The 20,001-nt window shown below is 45.2% G+C and overlaps 1 protein-coding gene across 1 annotated transcript in view; it reads left to right on the forward strand.

The window, feature by feature from the left end:
* nms (neuromedin S) overlaps nt 1–20,001 on the forward strand; it is a 106,849-nt gene that overhangs the window by 34,012 nt on the left and 52,836 nt on the right. The window contains exon 6 of the mRNA XM_034186064.1: nt 6,080–6,139. Within this exon, the coding sequence (XP_034041955.1) occupies nt 6,080–6,139 (60 nt within the window). The remainder of the gene's footprint in view (nt 1–6,079; nt 6,140–20,001) is intronic.

The raw sequence follows: 20,001 nt of genomic DNA on the forward strand, positions 1-20,001 counted from the left end.
ACATTTTCAAGCTGTCGAACAATTCATTTAATTTTGCTGAGTTTTATTATTATGACAAATTATTTTGACAATTACACATTTTTAATACAGCTCAGGTTATATGATTGGTTGATCTCATGGTCCATTCATAACTCGGAGCGCAGAGCACATTTGTTTTTTATTTCTCCTTCCCTTTTTTGTAACAAACAATCACAGCTCTTAGAGGACTGCGTCATACCTTGCAACGGCGTCAACCACGCCTCCTCACAAAGATAGATGTTTCTGCTCCCCCCACTCAGTTGCTTTCAGACACCTCCTGGATCACTCTTAGGCTAATGATGCATTTACATATAGGCTAAGACGCGTTACGAATGTCATATTTACGTCATTCTTGGCACATTCCTGACATTCTTAAGGTGACTTAATGTATCTAAATTGGTTTCTTAATAGTGCATGTTGGTGCATGATATTCTTGATTTTCATGGAGCATGTTTTTGGCTGTCAAAAAAATCTACCACAAATGTCATGCACCACCCTCATTTCGCCTCATGTCGTGGAGGTCACAACTGAGCGTTATGATCCGTCTTGATTAGTAGTGATTGTTAACAGATTGTTACAGTGTTCTTCTCTGATGTGCGGACAATTAAACCCTGCTGCACCGCATTCAGTTTCATTGCTGCAGTATGCTGAAGGCAGACAGTGATGCCAGGTCGGCTAAAAGTTTTATTCCAATGCTCCTTAGCGCGCTCCTGCAGGTGTTCCACCTGCTGCATGTGCTCCACCTGCTACATGTGCCTGATGTTTGAGAAAATGAGTGAGATGAGAGCCGCGTGGAGCTACACATCTGGCTCCTTCAGTCTTCTCCTCTCTGCGCCACTCCATGACACAGGGCCCAACTAAGCATGCAGTCACAAAGTTCTTCTGCTGTGGATTTTGAGGAGCAAACTGGAGCGATCTGAATTGTTCAGCAACTGATGGTTGGATGACTATGGAGGTGTGTGGAGACAATTCGCCTCATTCACAATGTGACAGAACTTAACAATGTGCTGTTACGCGCAATAGTACATTAATATAGAGTGCATGCCGTGCCCAAATAGATGTGGCAACTGCTGTACAAGGAGTATGAGTGCGGCTCTGATTTTCCACGAGTGCCATTCGACTCTTCCTTTGTGCACCATTCTGCCTCAATCATATTATGTGTGAAGGGGCCATAAATATTGTTTATTGATTGATAAAGGAGTTTTATTGAACATGTACATACAGTATTGAAAGTAAGATAATATGATCTTAATAATGTAAATAACAATAAATGTATAATAAATTTTATATATATTTATATACACACAGTAAAACTCACATATAACCAGCAAATTTTTTTTCAATTATAATGGAAATTCGTTACATGTATAAAATGGACAAAATCCGTTATATGTATGTAACAGATTAGTTGCAGTCAGGAGGCGATGAACGATCTACGGGGAATCCTGAATCAGAACCTGCCTCATTTAATGACCGGGTCAAAAATTCCTCTGAAAAATATAAACGCCTGCCTCAAGATAAGCTCCAGGCATGTTGTCCATTAAAAAGGTGAAAGTTCAAGTGCATTTTGTGGCAGCGGCATGTTGTTGTGGCACTGCCAATGGCATCTGTATGTGTTGCGGCAGATGCCAATGTTTTCTGTACTTGCGGAGACAACATGCTACAGATGTCACAAGTACCAACAGTGTACTGGCTGCTGGTACATGGAAATCACATAAGCTTTCCAAGCTGATCTACCAACCCCCTTTCCAGGCAAGGCCCTTCAGGCAGGAGAGATTGTGTTTGAGCGACCCCCATATTACAGTTCCTGACATTATTCATCCTTATGCGATCTCAAAGTCATTTGACACTACATAGAGAAGTGTATATTTAAGTGACCTTGAAATTATTTTCAATGCCATTTGAAACAATTGACCACAAGGTCAAGGTCAGGACAAAGTCATTTTCTGGAAAAAAATTTAATTGTCATGCATGTTGGTCTGTACAGTGCATCCAGAAAGCATTCACAACACGTGTTATGAGTTATGAGTCCACATTTTGTTATGGAACAGGCATATTCAAAAATTGATGAAATTCTTTTTTTTTTTTTCCTAAAAATTCTACAAATAATACCCCATAATGACAATATGAAAAAAGTTTATTTATTGTTAATTTATTTAAAAAAAACAACGAATAAGAAAGGCCCTGCGACAGACTGGCGTCCTGTCTTGTCTATGGCTGCAGAGATAGGCTCCAGCCCCCCGCGACCCTTAATTGGACTAAGTGGTAGAAAATGAATGAATGAATGAACTAATAAGAAATCACATGTACATATGACAGAATCTCTATTCGGCTGTTCTCCTCAGCTGCGCTCTGAGCTGCACCTTCATAGCTTTTCACAGCCTCGGGACACTGAAGTGGCTAACTTTTCAGCACACATTTTCAGCAACAATTCAGTTCATTTTTTGGAAAATCCGTGACTGACAAGCAGACAATTTGAACCCAAGAGCCAGGCGGAAATTTACCCGTGGCAAATTTCACTGAATAATGAGGAAACACTGCAGAAGAACTCAGTGCTCAAAACTACACTCAACATTATTGTGCCACCATTGTTGAAACCGTGCTCTCCAAAAACACAGTCACCTTGGTTTAATGATTACTTGCGTGACCTCAAGCATAAGGGTAGAGGTCGAGAACGGAAATGGCGTAGTTCAAAATTAGAAGTATTCCACCTTGCGTCGTGTGATGGTGTCTTAAACTATAAGGCTACAAACTGGCTACAAAGCGGACCTATTACTCTGATTTCATCAACGAAAACAAGCATAACTCAAAGTTGGCAGCACTTATTCATGGACAACCACCTGCAGTTCTCTCTCCTTTTACAGCACAAGATTTCCTGGATTACTTTGAGAAGAAAATAGTAGACATTAGGTTAAACATATTCCTGCATACCTTAACCCAGCCACTACACCCTACTATTGAGGTGGGCACCATTAGAAAGGTATTACCTAGATTTACAGAATTTGAGAGTATCTCTCTAGGCATGCTGACGAAACTCATAATGTCAACAAAGAGTACAACCTGTTTATTTGATCCTATACCAACAAAACTGTTTAAGGACCTGTGACCCACTCCTGGGCTGACTGTACTGGAAATTATTAATCTTTCTTTAACTTCTGGATCTGTTCCTAAATGTTTCAAATCTGCAGTGATTAAACCATTACTTAAGAAACCTAATCTTGACGGTAGTGTATTGAAAAACTATCGGCCGATATCAAATCTATCTATAATTGTGGAAAAAGTGGTGTCACGGCAGCTCGTGGACTATCTTACTGAGAATAAACTCTTTGAGTCACTGCAGTCTGCTTTTAGAAAATATCATTCCACAGAGACGGCTCTCACTAAAGTGGTGAATGATCTTCTGCTTGCAATGGATTCGGACACCACAATGGTTCTTGTGCTGTTAGATCTCAGTCCTGCATTTGATACCATGGATCATCATATTCTACTTGACAAGCTGAAAAAACATTTTGGGAATACTGGAATTGTCCTTGCATGGTTGATGTCATACTTGACCAGTCGTTCTCACTGTGTTTTGTACAGTAACACTACCTCTAACCTTAGTGACATGAAATTTGGGGTTCCACAGTGGTCCATCATAGGCCACCTGCTTTTCTCCCTTTATATAGCATCCCTTGGGCACATATTGCATTACTTTGGGATTACCTTTCACTGCTATCCTGATGATACTCAGTTATACATGCTGATAACTGCTGGAAATCTCATCCACATAAAATCCTTAGAAGATTGCCTTGCATCAGTGAGAAGTTGGATGTCTAGAAACTTCCTACTTTTAAACTCTGACAAGACTGAAATGATGGTCCTTGGTCCAGTGAGACATCTGCATCAATTTGACCAGTTAATGCTTAGCCTAGGCTTGTGTGTCATACACACTGACAAACTGAGGAACCTTGGGGTAATTTTTGATCCTACATTATCCTTTGACCTCCACATTAGAAATATTATGAGGACTGCTTTCTTCCACCTGCGAAATATTGCGAAGATTCGTCCCATCCTGTCTATGGCTGATGCTGAGACCCTGATCCATGCATTTGTTTCTTCTAGATTGGACTACTGCAATGTTCTATTTTCGGGTTTACTGCAGTCCAGCATTAGGGCTCTCTAATTGGTTCTGACACGAAGCAGAAAGTTAGACCACATTACACCCATTTTGGCATCCCTTCACTGTCTTCCTGTCCCAGTGAGATCAGGTTTTAAGGTTCTGCTACTAGTCTATAAAATTGTTCACTGACTGGCACCTCCCTACCAAGCTGACCTAATTAAACCTTGCATACCGGCCCGGGCTTTGTGTTTTCATGGTGCAGGACTACTTTGTGTTCCTAGGGTGAATAAGAAGTCTGCGGGTCACAGAGCTTTCTCTTATGATGCCCCTGTTCTGTGGAATGATCTCCCTGCATCAATAAAACAGTCAGATTCTGTGGAGACTTTCAAGTCCAGACGTAAGATGCACTTATTTTCCCTTTTGTATGGCTAGCATACTGGCATAGTATGTTTCTACGCTTTTTACTCTTTTAATTCATTTTATTAGGAAACGGAGTGTGCCGCGGCCTCAACTTTACCTAAATTCTGGGTCTTTTAGTGAAGCTTAGGGCTAGTGGCCGGCAATCACCTTAGTATTTCCTGTTTTTCTTGTTGTTTAATGCTGACAAATTATACTGTATTTCTTGTCTTTCTGATGGCTGATTCATTTTTTCTCTCTATTTAAGGTGCAGCTCCATCCAGAGATGGGTGTGGTATTTGTGACCCTCCTGCCCTGTGCACCAACAGCATTTCCTGTATATTCGTTTTGTGAATTGTTCTGTAATTTGTGTCTGTAGCATGGCCCAAGCAGAGGGTCACCCCTTTGTGTCTGGTCTGCTTGAGGTTTCTTCCTCAGAGGGAGTTTTTCCTTACCACTGCTGCTCTATGTAAGGTTAGACCTTACTTGTGTGAAGCGCCTTGAGGCAACTCAGTTGTTAATTGATGCTATATAAATGAAAATAAATTGAAATTGAAGAGATCTCTCTCAAACAGCTCGGCTCCAGAAACCAAACCCCTCCTCCAATTTTGGTAAAAAGTGATGCAAATTATTAGCTGAAATAAAAGGATTAATAAATGGAGTAGTTTTGACTGTGTTGAATGCTTGGTCTCCAAAGTAAAGGTCAAACAAGGTCGACGTCCATTGGATTTTATGACGTATGACATATGTTATCCCATAACATGATAATTAAGCATGGCAGATGGTGCAAACTATTCCTTTTGGACTCAACCAATAATTTGCATCAATTTTTTTTTTTTTACCAAAATTGTACCAACTTTAACTTTTGACCCCTGTACAAACTAAAATTGACCTTTGTCACCATTTTTTTATGTTTTTACCCCATAACTCCAGAACATTCAGTCATAAATAGACCAAACTATACCTTTTTGGAATTGTTATGATCAGACAAATAATGTGGTATAGTTTTCAACATGATTGGAGCATTTTTAAATTTTGACCCCTGTGTAATTCTTTATTGACCCCTGTAGCTCATTAGCTTATCATTAGCTCATCAGCTCCAGGATGACTACACATCTGGAAGTAAACATTAGTTAATTTAGAATATGTGTGCCAAATTCCATGCTTTTATCAAAAAATGAAAAATTGTTTTGCTATGCTGTCCCACTATAGAGTGTGGTTCTCCAGCTTTTGCATTCTGAGAAACCAACATTTCTTGAAAATGTGTGAAGTTTTAGCACACTGGGTGTAATGTTGAGAAAAGCTGGTTCCATAGCGTGATGGGTGCAGTGACACGTGGCACCAGTGCATGCTTCCAGACTTGCAGGTTGAGTCATGCACACATAGTCTGATAAAGCTGATGATATTTCTGGGACATGATATAAAGCCCACACAGTCTGCAAAGTCCAGCACACAAATTCAGCTGTAACCCCTTCATAAAAAAGACTGAACTGTAGTCCAGCAGAGGTGTGAACTGTCCAAATGCATTGTTCGATGATTGTGTGGTGTGCTGATTATCTGCAGGTCCCTGGCATACAGAAGAGTAATGTTTTGGGGGATGTTCTGTGGAAAGACCAGAACAAGGTAGGACACACACTTTGAACCTACAATATGCATCTCCCCCCCCCCCCTCTCTCTCTCTCTCTCGCTCTCTCTCTCTGTCTCTCTCTCTCCCGCTGTCTTGCTCCCTCTCTCTCATGCTTTCTCTCTCTCTCCCTCTCTCACGCTCTCTAGCCCCTCTCTCTCTCCCTCTCTCTCTTTCTCTCTCCCTCTCTGTCCCTCTCTCTCTAATGCTTTCTCTCTCTCCTCTCTCTCTCTCTCTCTCTCTCTCTCGATCACATGCTCTCTCCCTCTCTCTCTCTCCATCTCCTCTCTCTCTCTCGATCACATGCTCTCTTCTCCTCCTCTCTCATCTCTCTCGTCTCATCTCTCGTCTCTCCGATCACATGCTCGATGCTCTCCATTCTCCTCTCGATCACATCTGCGCTCCTCTCCCCTCTCTCTCCTCCTCGCTCTCCCTCCTCATCTCTCCTCCCTCTCTCGTCCTCTCTCCCCCCCTCCTCTCTCTCTCGCTCCTCATCTCTCCGCATCCTCATCCCCTCTCTCGCTCTCTTCTCTCAATCTCTTCTCTCTCTCTCTCTCTCTCTCTCTCTCTCTCTCTCTCTCTCTGGTGCATGCTGGAGTTTGGACGCGAGTGAGGGTCGCAGGTGAGAGTGTGACGCAGTTCAGGTGAGGTGGCGTTTTTTCTTAATTTTCGGTATTTCTGTTAATTTTCGGTTTGTTTGTTAGTTGTTTTTTATTGTTTTGACTGGTTTTCGTGTGGTTTTGTGTGTTTTTCGCGCCGGGATTTGGCGCGGATGGCATCTGGGCCGCCGTCAGCCCTCTTGCTCCATCACAGGGTGAGGGTGGTCCCGGACCCGGCTGTGTCTGGCTGTTGGTGAACAGGTCGGACATGAGAACTTAACGTTTGCGTCCAGGATGGACAGAGCCATGGTGGTTTTTCTGTCGGAGGAGCGTTTCTCTGCTCAGCTTGTTGGCAGTGGGGTTTATCTGAATGATTCTTACCTGCAGGCTTCTCCTCTCTATGCTCCATCCACTAAAATCATTATTTCCGGGGTTCCTCCATTTGTTTCAAACGAGGCTCTCAGTCGGGAGCTGCAGAGATTTGAAAAGTTTGCCAGCGGTTTTAAGATGATCGGACTGGGCTGTAAGAGCGAGAAACTTCGCCACATTCAGTCCTTCCGTCGTCAGGTGTTCATGTTCCTTAACTGTCCAACCCAGACTCTGGACGTGTCCTTCAGAGTCACACATGAAGACTCTTTTTACATGGTTTATGCCAGTTCAGGAAGCATGAAGTGTTTTGAATGTGGGGACGTCTGTCACAAATGTCTCTTGTGTCCACACAAGCGTGATGTTTCTGGGGTGTCGTGTCAGCAGCCCCGGGTCAGGTTCCGGGGCCTTCGGCCTCGGGGCTCGGAGCCCCGGTGTTGGTGTCTGGTCCGGGGGAGGGGCCCAGCGTGCAGGACGAGGTCATTTCTCCATGGCAGGGTGTCTCTGAGACTGAAGCTGTCAGTGTAACTGCTGATCAGCTGACAAATGAATATTCTGGGTTGACTGATGCTGTGGTGACTGATGGTTCTGTGGTCGGTCCAGTTGATGTTTCTGCTGTGGCTGAGCCCTCGGTTACCGTTGGACAGGGTGAATGGGCTGACGGGGAGACACCGGGCCCAGCAGGCCCTACACTCCAGCATGTCCACCACTGGTTCCTTCTCTCACAGCAGTGGTCTGTACACACTGCAGGACATCAACAGTTTTCTGGATGATTCATTTGGTAAATCAGTGAAAGTTGCAGATTATTTTCCCGACACGGAGAAATTTATGAAATCTGTTAAAGTGTTGAGGAGGCTCGTTGGTCTGGACCTGCTGGATGAGAAGAAGCAGTACAGACTCAGGAAACATATCACTGCTTTGGGGAAGGAATCTCTGTCCAAGCGGGGGCGAGGTCGCAGGGGTTGTAAATCCACCAGATAGAGTATAAATGTGTCTCACCGGGTGTTCTATCTTCTCTGTCTTTTTCTCTGTTCTCTCTTCACTCAGTCCACATGCAGTATCTGAAGGTGCGCTCTTTGAACATGAACGGTGGCAGGGACGGCTGGAGGAGGGCTTTGGTCTCTGAGCTCTTTGAGCAAAAGCGGTTGCATGTGTTGTTCCTGCAGGAGACTCACTCTGACACAGATAATGAAGTGGACTGGGCTCGGTGGTGGAGGGGAACTTTTATCAGAGTCATGGCTCCAGCATCAGTACTGGAGTGGCGGTTTTGTTTTCGCCTTGACTGGATGTCACTGTCTTATCCACCACTGAGATCATTCAGGGTTGGGTTCTGTTGGTCAGGGCTCAGGTCGAGGGGTTGACCATGGTGTTTACAAATATTTATGCACACAATGAGGGCTCGGAGTGGGTGGGGTTATTCAAACGGGTGAGGGACATTTTAGTTCAGCAGGATCCTGGTGACTGTTTGGTGCTGGGGGGTGACTTCAACTGCACTGTGGATATGTCCCTGGATCGGGTTGGTGAAGAGTCACATTTTCAGTCGGTTTCCTCACTGGCTGTTTTTTTTACGTGAGGTGGATTTATTGGACACATGGAGGGTCACACACCCACAGGACAGACAGTACACATGGGTTCAGGTTTCAGATGGGGTGGTGTCTGCAGCCAGGCTTGACCGGATTTATATGTCACACTCATCCCGGAACAGATTACACAGGAGTTTCATTCAGCCAGTTGCTTTTTCGGATCATCATCTCATCACCACGGGAATATTCCATTCACACCCTCAGAGGTTCAACACTTACTGGAAATTCAGCACCAAACTTTTGCACAACATGGCGTTTTGTAGTTTATTTGAATGTTTTTGGGGTTTCTGGAGGGGACGGAAGGAGACATTTGGGACAGTGAGTCAGTGGTGGGAGACTGGCAAAACTCAGGTTCGGGTTTTGTGTCAACAGTACACTTCTTATTCCACAGCTAGGGTCAAGGTAGCCATGGCAACAATGGAGAAGGACATTATGAACATTCAGGCCAACCTACATGCAGCTGGGGCTCCCGACCAGCACAGCCTGCTGCAGGGGAAGAGGGCGGAGCTGGGTGCCCTGTTACATGAGAGGGTGAAAGGGGAGATGGTGAGGGCTCGCTTTGCGAACATCAGGGACCCAGTTCGCAAGGAGTTCCCTAAGTTAAGGAGTGCCTTCTTCTTCAGTCTGGAGAAGAAGACCTCTCATCAGAAGGTGATGACCTGTCTTCGCCTTCCTGACGGACGGGTGACGAGTGATTCAGCAGAGATGCAGAGACATGCGAGGGACTTCTACTCGGCTCTCTACGGTGCTGTAGACTGTGACGGGGCCTATGCGGCTGACCTTCTGAGAGATGTCCCCCAGCTGGTGGCCTCGGAGTGAGAGGCCTTGGACTCCCCCATCACGCTGGATGAACTGACAATGGTGGTGCGGCAGATGGCATCTGGGAAAGCTCCGGGGATCGACAGACTTCCAGTGGATTTTTATAAACACTTCTGGGGCTTTCTCGGTGCTGATCTTCTGGAGATGTTTCGGGAGAGCATTGCGGCAGGCTGCTTGCCCACGTCTTGTCACCGTGCTGTTCTGTCCCTCCTGCCTAAGAAAGGGGATCTTACCCTGTTGCAGAACTGGAGACCAGTTGCATTTCTCTGTGCAGATTATAAACTTTTTCTAAGGTGCTGGCGAACAGATTGAAAACTGTCCTGGATTTTATTGTTCATAAAGACCAGTCTTATTGTGTGCCTGATAGAACTATTATGGACAACCTTTTTTTGATGAGGGATTTGTTTGATCTGTGCAATACTGGGGATTTGGTTTGCGGGTTTGTGTCACTTGATTAGGAGAAGGCGTTTGATCGGGTTCATCACGGGTTTTTGTTTGCCACTTTGAGGGCGTTTGGCTTTGGTGAGGGGTTTATTTCATTTGTTGGGGTATTGTTTAATGGGGCTTCATGTTTGGTTAAGGTTGGGGGAGGGTTGAGCTGCCCAGTCCCCGTAACGCAGGGTATAAGACAGGGCTGCCCCATCTCAGGTCAGCTGTACTCTTTAGCCATTGAGCCACTCTTGTGTCGCCTGAGAGCCAGGCTGTCTGGCCTTGTTTTGCTAGGTTTTTACCAATCTTCTCCCCTGGTGCTCTCTGCTTATGCAGATGACATCATGGTTTTTGTCCCAAATCAGGCGGACGTTGATGGGTTATTAGATAGTTTACGGCTCTATGAGATGGGGACCCTTGCAAGAGTGAACTGGGAGAAGAGTGAGGCTGTCCTGATGGGGAGGTGGCAGGAAGGGGCTGCTCCCTGTCTGCCACATGGTCTGCAGTGGGCAGTGGAGGGAAGTTCTGGGTGTGTTTCTGGGGACGGATAGGTATCGTTGGAGGAATTGGGAGGGCTTGGTGGAGAAGGTGTGTGCCAGACTGTCCAAATGGCAATGGTTGCTGCCCCAGATGTCCTACAGGAGGCGGGTTCTGGTCGCTAATAACTTGGTCGCTTTGGCGATGTGGCACAGACTGTCTGTCCTCCCTCCACCACAGGGCCTTACTGAGCATTTGCAGTGGTTACTGGTGGACTTTTTCTGGTCAGGCCATCACTGGATCAGAGCTCCCGTGTAGTACATGCCACTTCATGAAGGAGGACAGGGGCTGGTGGACATTTCTGCTCGGGTGTCGACCTTCAGGTTGCAGGCTGCTCAAAGACTGTTGTATACCTCAGGATTGAGCTGGCAGGATACAGCATGTGTCCTGCTGAGGAGGGAGGCTGATCTTCGGTATGACAAACATCTGTTCCTCCTACATCGGCGGGACGTCATCGGGACGCGCACCTCGGTTTTTTACCAGTCGGTTCTCCAGGCATGGCAGGTCCTCTCTCTGCGCACACCACATCCCTGGTGTGCCTATGAGGCTGTTTAAGGAGCCTCTTTTCTTCAATGACTTTGTTAGCTCTCCTGGTTTGTCATCTGCCACTCCACGGTCCCGCCTCAAGGAGGCGGGGTGCACCAAATTGGGCCATCTACTGTGCATCTACTGTGTGTGTCTGTTGGGAGGCTGGTGGAGTCGGCGGGAGTTCGGTCCTCCAGGATGCTGCTCAAGGTGGTGGAGGAGGTTTGCGCTTCGCTGCCAGGGCCCCACAGAGCGTTTGCTGAGAACCGTACTCTGTCTGGCAGGTGCGTTGGTGAGACGGAAGGGCATGACCAGGTACTCAAAATGTCCTAAAGGTGTATTAAAGGCGGTTTTCCACTCGTCCCCCCTCCCTGCCATCCCCTCATTACCCCATCCCCGTAGAGACGGCACCTGCTCCCAGACCACCAATAACCAGCAAAAATCTATTTAAGCATAAAAATTCAAAAAGAAAAAATAATATAGCACCTTCAACTCCACCACAGACTAAAACAGTTAAATGTGGTCTATTAAACATTAGATCTCTCTCTTCTAAGTCCCTGTTAGTAAATGATATAATAATTGATCAACATATTGATTTATTCTGCCTTACAGAAACCTGGTTACAGCAGGATGAATATGTTAGTTTAAATGAGTCAACACCCCCGAGTCACACTAACTGTCAGAACGCTCGTAGCACGGGCCGAGGCGGAGGATTAGCAGCAATCTTCCACTCCAGCTTATTAATTAATCAAAAACCCAGACAGAGCTTTAATTCATTTGAAAGCTTCACTCTTAGTCTTGTCCATCCAAATTGGAAGTCCCAAAAACAAGTTTTATTTGTTGTTATCTATCGTCCACCTGGTCGTTACTGTGAGTTTCTCTTTGAATTTTCAGACCTTTTGTCTGACTTAGTGCTTAGCTCAGATAAGATAATTACAGTGGGCAATTTTAACATCCACACAGATTCTGAGAATGACAGCCTCAACACTGCATTTAATCTATTATTAGACTCAATTGGCTTTGCTCAAAATGTAAATGAGTCCACCCACCACTTTAATCATACCTTAGATCTTGTTCTGACTTATGGTATGGAAATTGAAGACTTAACAGTATTCCCTGAAAACTCCCTTCTGTCTGATCATTTCTTAATAACATTTACATTTACTCTGATGGACTACCCAGCAGTGGGGAATAAGTTTCATTACAGTAGAAGTCTTTCAGAAAGCGCTATAACTAGGTTTAAGGATATGATTCCTTCTTTATGTTCTCCAACACAGGGCAGAGTAGCTACCTAAACTCTGTGAGTGAGATAGATTATCTCATCAATAGTTTTATATCCTCTTTGAGGACAACTTTGGATGCTGTAGCTCCTCTGAAAAAGAGAACCTTAAATCAGAAGTGCCTGACTCCGTGGTATAACTCAAACTCGCAGCTTAAAGCAGATAACCCGTAAGTTGGAGAGGAAATGGCGTCTCACTAATTTAGAAGATCTTCACTTAGCCTGGAAAAAGAGTCTGTTGCTCTATAAAAAAAAGCCCTCCGTAAAGCTAGGACATCTTACTACTCATCACTAATTGAAGAAAATAAGAACAACCCCAGGTTTCTTTTCAGCACTGTAGCCAGGCTGACAAAGAGTCAGAGCTCTATTGAGCCGAGTATTCCTTTAACTTTAACTAGTAATGACTTCATGACTTTCTTTGCTAATAAAATTTTAACTATTAGAGAAAAAATTACTCATAACCATCCCAAAGACATATCGTTCTCTTTGGCTGCTTTCAGTGATGCTGGTATTTGGTTAGACTCTTTCTCTCCAATTGTTCTGTCTGAGTTATTTTCATTAGTTAATTCCTCCAAACCATCAACATGTCTATTAGACCCCATTCCTACCAGGCTGCTCAAGGAAGCCCTACCATTAATTAATGCTTCGGTCTTAAATATGATCAATCTATCTTTATTAGTTGGCTATGTACCACAGGCTTTTAAGGTGGCAGTAATTAAACCATTACTTAAAAAGCCATCACTTGACCCAGCTATCTTAGCTAATTATAGGCCAATCTCCAACCTTCCTTTTCTCTCAAAAATTCTTGAAAGGGTAGTTGTAAAACAGCTAACTGATCATCTGCAGAGGAATGGTCTATTTGAAGAGTTTCAGTCAGGGTTTAGAATTCATCATAGTACAGAAACAGCATTACTGAAGGTTACAAATGATCTTCTTATGGCCTCAGACAGTGGACTCATCTCTGTACTTGTTCTGTTAGACCTTAGTGCTGCTTTTGATACTGTTGACCATAAAATTTTATTACAGAGATTAGAGCATGCTATAGGTATTAAAGGCACTGCGCTGCAGTGGTTTGAATCATATTTATCTAATAGATTACAATTTGTTCATGTAAATGGGGAATCTTCTTCACAGACTAAGGTTAATTATGGAGTTCCACAAGGTTCTGTGCTAGGACCAATTTTATTCACTTTATACATGCTTCCCTTAGGCAGTATTATTAGACGGCATTGCTTAAATTTTCATTGTTACGCAGATGATACCCAGCTTTATCCATCCATGAAGCCAGAGGACACACACCAATTAGCTAAACTGCAGGATTGTCTTACAGACATAAAGACATGGATGACCTCTAATTTCCTGCTTTTAAACTCAGATAAAACTGAAGTTATTGTACTTGGCCCCACAAATCTTAGAAACATGGTGTCTAACAATAATAATAATACAATAATTGACTCCAGATTACTTGGTTCGTCCCGGACCGCCAACTCATCTTTTAATGAGTCATTGATGCCGTTTATAAATACGCTCTGTAGTGCCGCGTTATTCCGATCGGCCTCCGCTGCCAATATGCGGAAGTCCACCGCGAATTCTGCAGCGCTACACGAGCCCTGCTTGAGAGTGAGCAGCCGTTGAGAAACGGAATCTCTCCAAGTCGGATGGTCAAAAACTAAACGGGATTCCTTAGTGAAAGCAGCGAAAGAATGGAGGAGCGGGGAGTCGTTGCTCCAGGGCGCGGTCGCCCAGAAATGCGCATCTCCTCTGAGCAGATTAATGACGTAAGCAACCTTACTTTTGTCGGAGCTATTCTGAGATGGACGTTGATCAAAAACAAGAGAGCATTGCATCAGAAAAGCCGCACATGTATCTACACAACCCACGAACAGTTCTGGGTGGCATATGAATGGTTCGGGAGGAACCGCGGAGACAGCGCTGGAGAACGAAGAGGTGATCATTTGAGCTGGAGCAGCAGGAGACGGTGTCAGAGCGTGTCTGACTGAAACCTGCGACAGTTGTGATGAGATATCTGAGAGGCGGGTGTCGGAGTGTTTGACATGGTCTGTGAGTGTGCTCACGTGATCCGCGATGGAATCTACGGTTTGCTGGAGCTTTCCGAGGTACTCTCCCTGGATGTTAAGCACTTGCTGAAAACGGTCTGCCCCTACTGGGTCCATGACATGGCCAGAAACTTCTGTTATGGTTCAGCATGGATGGAGGACGAACCCAAGAGCAGGGAGCAGAGAAAGGTATGTTAGAAAAGACATTTATTTACAGAGAGATCAAATACTGAGGATAAATGAGTCAAGTGCGCGGAATGTATCTAGCCGCACGGAGACCGGCCCGCTCAGCGGTGGAACCAGGGGAACCGCAGCCCAGATGTCTTCAGTTCAGGTGGAATGGACCCGGAGCCAGGTGGCCGCCTGCAAGCTGTCGACGTGACTGGAGAGGAGAGACAGATAAGTGAGTGCTGAGCCGGTCACTTCCAGAAGTGATTCTCACAGTCAATCAGTGACAACCTATCACAGCTGGTCCAGATATGCAGTAGTTAGAGTGATTGAGTTCAGTTTCTTCTTAGTGTTTGTTATCAGGAAAAGTTCAAAGTTCAGTTTGTACAATATTCCAGTCAGAGTTCAGAGTGAAGTGGCTCGTGTGAGCAAAAGGTGACAAACACTTAGCTGGTAGATGCAGAGTATGAGAGCTCCGCACACAGGCTGCAGAGTATGAGAGCTCCGCGCACAGGCTGCAGAGTATGAGAGCTCCGCGCACAGGCTCCAGGTAAAGCTGGTCTTGGTGCAGCAGCAATGAGGAAGAAGTCAGCTCTGAGCTGAGGCTCAGACAGATGGTGTGTGGAAACACACAAAAAGTCAGAGAATATTCTATCTCAGGAAAAATAGAGAGGCCAAGCTTACCGTGGAAGATTAGCTGAGTTTCTGGCGAAGATGGAATGAGGAGCCGGGGTTCATATGCAGGTGCTGATTGGATGGAGATCAGGTGTGTCGATCAGCTTGAGGTGTACCACCTGTGCAGAGGGAAAAAGGAGCAGCAGCAGGAGGAACAGAGCAGGAAGCCCACAACAGAAAAGGCACCTGATAATCATGAAATGGGGTAAAAAGTAATGAAATGGAGCAGACTGACCCAGTCTGAATCTAAATGTGGTTCAATGAATTACTGTTATTTAATTATTTTTGTTTAAATAATTATTTACTGTTGATAAACAATCTAATTATGAAACACCACTTGGATATGATTGATTTATATGAAACCTGGCTTAAACCTACTGCTGTCCTCCCCTTAACTGAAGCCTGCCCTCCGGCGTACACATTTAGTCACATCCCTCATGATATGAAGCAAAGTGGGCATGTTGCTCTAATTCATAAATGTAGATTTTGCTTACTGGTTGTTGGGGGTCTAAAATATAATTTATTTGAACATCTGAGTCTCCATGTAGCCAAGGTCAGAATAAAAATCAACCATGTTATTTTTTCAATGTATATAGAGGCCCCTGGGCTGATATGCTGAATTCTTAACTGAATTTGGTGAGTTAATCTCTAATTTGGAAACCTATGGAGATATCATTCTGATTGTTGGTGACGTCACCATTCATATACGAGGTCTGTTAGAAAACTAACGGACCTTTTTATTTTTTGCAAAAACTGTATGGATTTGAATCATGTGTGATTGCATCAGCCAAGCTTGAACCTTTGTGCGCATGCGTGAGTTTTTTCATGCCTGTCGGTTGCGTCATTTGCCTGTGAGCACGCCTTGTGGGAGGAGTGGTCCAGCCCCCTCGGCGGATTTTCATTGTCAGGAAATTGGCTGATCGACTGCCACTTTGCTTCATCAAAATATTTTCAGAAAGTGTGAGAGACAGCCAGGTGGAAACCATTTTGAAAATTCAGATGGCTTTCGGTGAAGATCTTATGGCGATCACACAGATTAAGGACAATTACAACTGGATTAAAGACGGCCCACAGCGGCTGAGGGCGCGCAGTGCACCGAGCGGCGATCGACAGGCTCAAACGACCAGATAATTTCCAAAGTGAACGCTTTGTTGATCCGGGACGTCGTCTGACTACCAGAGAAATGGCAAGACAGCTGGACATAGCACTTTTTCGGCACATTCCACTGTTACAGGAGTTTTTGTAATGGAAAGAGGAGTGGAGAAATTTGCCACGGAGCCGCTCATGGCGCGGGTCAAAAGCACCTCCATGTTGGTCTCACAGGACATGCCCTAACATGCCCAGCTCTTGCACCATTCGGAAGATTCAGACGGTTTTCGGTGGCTTTTCAGTCGTGTGACTATCCGAGAAATTGTGGACGAGCTGGACATGCCACAACATGTCCTGTGAGGCTTCATCACGGTGTTGCTTTTTGTTCTGTGCCCTGCGCCTCCGTCCTGATGCGCGAATTCCTCCGCACGTCTTTTCATGCCGAAAAAGTGCTGATGTCAAACTCTTCTGCCATTTCTGTGGTAGTCAGACGACGTACCGGATCAACAAAGCGTTCACTTTGGAAATGATCTGGCCATTTGAGCCTGTCAATCGCCGCTCGGTGCGCGGCGCGCCCTCAGCCGCTGTGGGCCGTCTTTAATCCAGTTGTAATTGTCCTTAATCTGTGATCCCCATAAGATCTTCACCGAAAGCCATCTGAATTTTCCAAATGGTTTCCACCTGGCTGTCTCTCACACTTTCTGAAAAAATTTTGATGAAGCAAAGCAGCAGTCGATCAGCCAATTTCCTGACAATGAAAATCCGCCGAGGGGGCTGGACCACTCCTCCCACAAGGCGTGTTCACAGGCAAATGACGCAACCGACAGGCGTGAAAAACCTCACGCATGCGCACGAAGGTTCAAGCTTGGCTGATGAAATCACACATGATTCAAATCCATATAGTTTTTGCAAAAAATAAAAAGGTCTGTTACTTTTCTAACAGACCTCGTAAATAAGCCTTCTGCAAATCATTGATGGACATTATAGGTGTATTAGGATTCCAACAATGCATTCAGAGTTTGACACACATTAGTGGAAATATCCTGAATTTGGTTTTCGTTCATGGTATCGCTGTCATGGTATTGACAACATGCCTCTTGCGTAAGTGGTCTCACATCAAAAGCTTGTTGCCATGTTTAATGGAACAAGAACCTTATTTATCATTACGGCAACACATCAAATCTTCAACTTCAATTGAACTTGGAGCCAGACTGTATGATATCTTTGCGTCATTTTAGGAAAAAGACCATTCAGTAGACAGCCTTGTGGACACCATAAACTCAGTGCTCACAACCACACAGTCAGGGTGAGTGGCAGCCAGGCATCAGGAGTGGCTGGACCTGCAATACAGACTCCCAGACTAGGCTTAGGTGGGAATGAAGTCATGGTCTTTATTGCAGGCTCAAGTACGGTACACATGTAATCAGTCAGCGAGGCAGAGGTGCAAGCAGGGTTAGGCTGAGATGCAGCCATGGACAAGCAGGGTTCTGCGGCATGAGTAAACGTGGACATCCAAGGAGCGGCAAGAGGCATAGTCAAAGAGAACAGAGCAGAAATCAAAACACGGCTTTGCAAACTCAGGACTGAAAAACGGGCGCTGGAAAGTGTACGAGACAACAATCTGGCAGGGAAGTGAAGAACTGTGGGGTTTAAATGCATGTGAACTAATAGTATGTGAGATGAGGAACAGGTGGTGTTAATGAGGTGCACGTGAGGAAAGATCTAGAATTGGGTGTGACTAGTGAACAAAAATAATGCACGGGCAAGATTGTGAGAAGGGGAGTGCAGAAACTGGAGTGATGTAATACACAAAGATACATGAGCAGATGCAAAGAGCATGAGTGAAATAGAAACACAAAGCAGACAGAATCAAAGAGAGAGACAGGGACACATGGTAGGTGCAGAGAGAAGATAATCAGAGGGTCGTGATGAAAATGGGGAACTATGAACTGAGCTAAAAACAGAAACCGAGGACAGAGTAAAATATACAGTGAACCTGGCATGAAAATTAATCAGAGAATAAGTGGACAATAAATACTAAAGCTAAACTAAACAGGAACTGAACAAAGTGGTTAAACAAAGTATAAGAAAAATAATGACTACATGATAACAGCAAACAAAACCCTACATTACAGCATAACACAAATGAGAAGAGCAAAATAAACAAGTGATAAACAAAACCACAAACTGGCTGAACAGACTAGAATGGAACTGAACAATGGCTAAAGAATAACAAAGAAAAATGACAACATAAAACATAACAGAGAATAAACCATGATGAAAATAAATAACTAATAATTCAAAGCTGGGGTGCGTGAAGGGAAAAAGAAAGACGGAAAAAACTAAATCCACAGCCAGTGTTATGTGAACGTCTGCTGCCGCCTTCCCGGCGCGTTACTGTCTCTGCTACCGCTGGGTCCGTGATGTTTGGCCAGAGACTACTGTTATGTGTCGGACGCAGCTCGGAGAACCGACCAGCGTTTGAAGGACCCAGTATGAAATAAGCAGAGCACGGTACAAAGGCTAACTGAATTTAATACATAACAGTGATACAAAAAACAACAAAAGAAAGTGCGGTCTGGCGTGGTGCGCTCCCAGCAGCGCTAACGGTCCGGAGCCAGAAGCTGTTCGGACCCAAGGACCCCGCCGACACCCCCCAGGTGGCCGCAACAAACCGAGTCTGTGAAAGAAGGAACCATTATGTGAGTCCACACTCTACACACAGAGAGAACACTTAAAGGTGTACAAACAGCAAACACTTCCTGGCTTGATTACTAATCAGCTTCCCAACCTGCAGGCATGGAACATCCAGTTCACAAAACTCCACTGCAGTGGAAGCCGATACATGACTAACATACAGCTCAATATAATAAAGGTGTGAGGGACACCACATTTACTGACTGTATAAACGTTAGTCACAAAATCTAACGTACCTCAGGAAGTGTGCTGACGAGCGTGAGACCTCACCCCCTCCTCTTTCACAGACCGTGCATCAAACCCTGGACGTTCTCTGCATCCACTGATGATGAGATGGCTCCCGAGACGACGATCTCACCCGTCTGGTCACAAGGTCGAGTCTCTGGCAAATACACACTGTACACTCCAGTCTTAAATGCCACCATGTTCCAATCCATATAGATGCACCACAGCTGTGAGTCCTGACGAGCCGCAGGTGATCAGGGTGAGGTCCTGATAACCTCAGCAACACAGCCACTCAGTCCCAAATGCAAGCCACCTGGAAGGAAAAACAAAAGACAGAAACAAAAAGGCAGCCAGGCCCCCCAGCCATACAACAGTACCCCACCCTCACGGGAAGCCTCCCGGCGACCACACAAACCTGGCCCAGGAGAAACACCCCCCTCCAGGGACCATGGCCGGAAACCGCATCTGCATTCGTCTTCCAACAGAATGGTTGATGTCCTCTCCTCTGGCTGCATCCTTGCCTTTGTTTCAGTCAGTCACTTAGCACAGGTGTGGCCAGGAGTTCTTACACCTGTGCGGTCAGCCTTTATCCAACCATGTGCGGTCATTAGTCATAAAACAAAAAAGACAAACACAAACAACCAAACCACCCCCCCCCCTCCCCAGGGGACCGTCCCATCAAACCCCGGGATGAGGAGAAAAGAAAAACCCCAAACTTAAGCCTACAAATAAAAGCGCTAACACCCCCCCCCCCCCAAACGACATGTAGGGACCAACACCCCCCAGAGGACTTCCCGCCAGCTCCAGGAGTAA

The sequence above is a fragment of the Thalassophryne amazonica genome, chromosome 14, assembly GCF_902500255.1.
Source record: "Thalassophryne amazonica chromosome 14, fThaAma1.1, whole genome shotgun sequence".
Taxonomy (NCBI): domain Eukaryota; kingdom Metazoa; phylum Chordata; class Actinopteri; order Batrachoidiformes; family Batrachoididae; genus Thalassophryne; species Thalassophryne amazonica.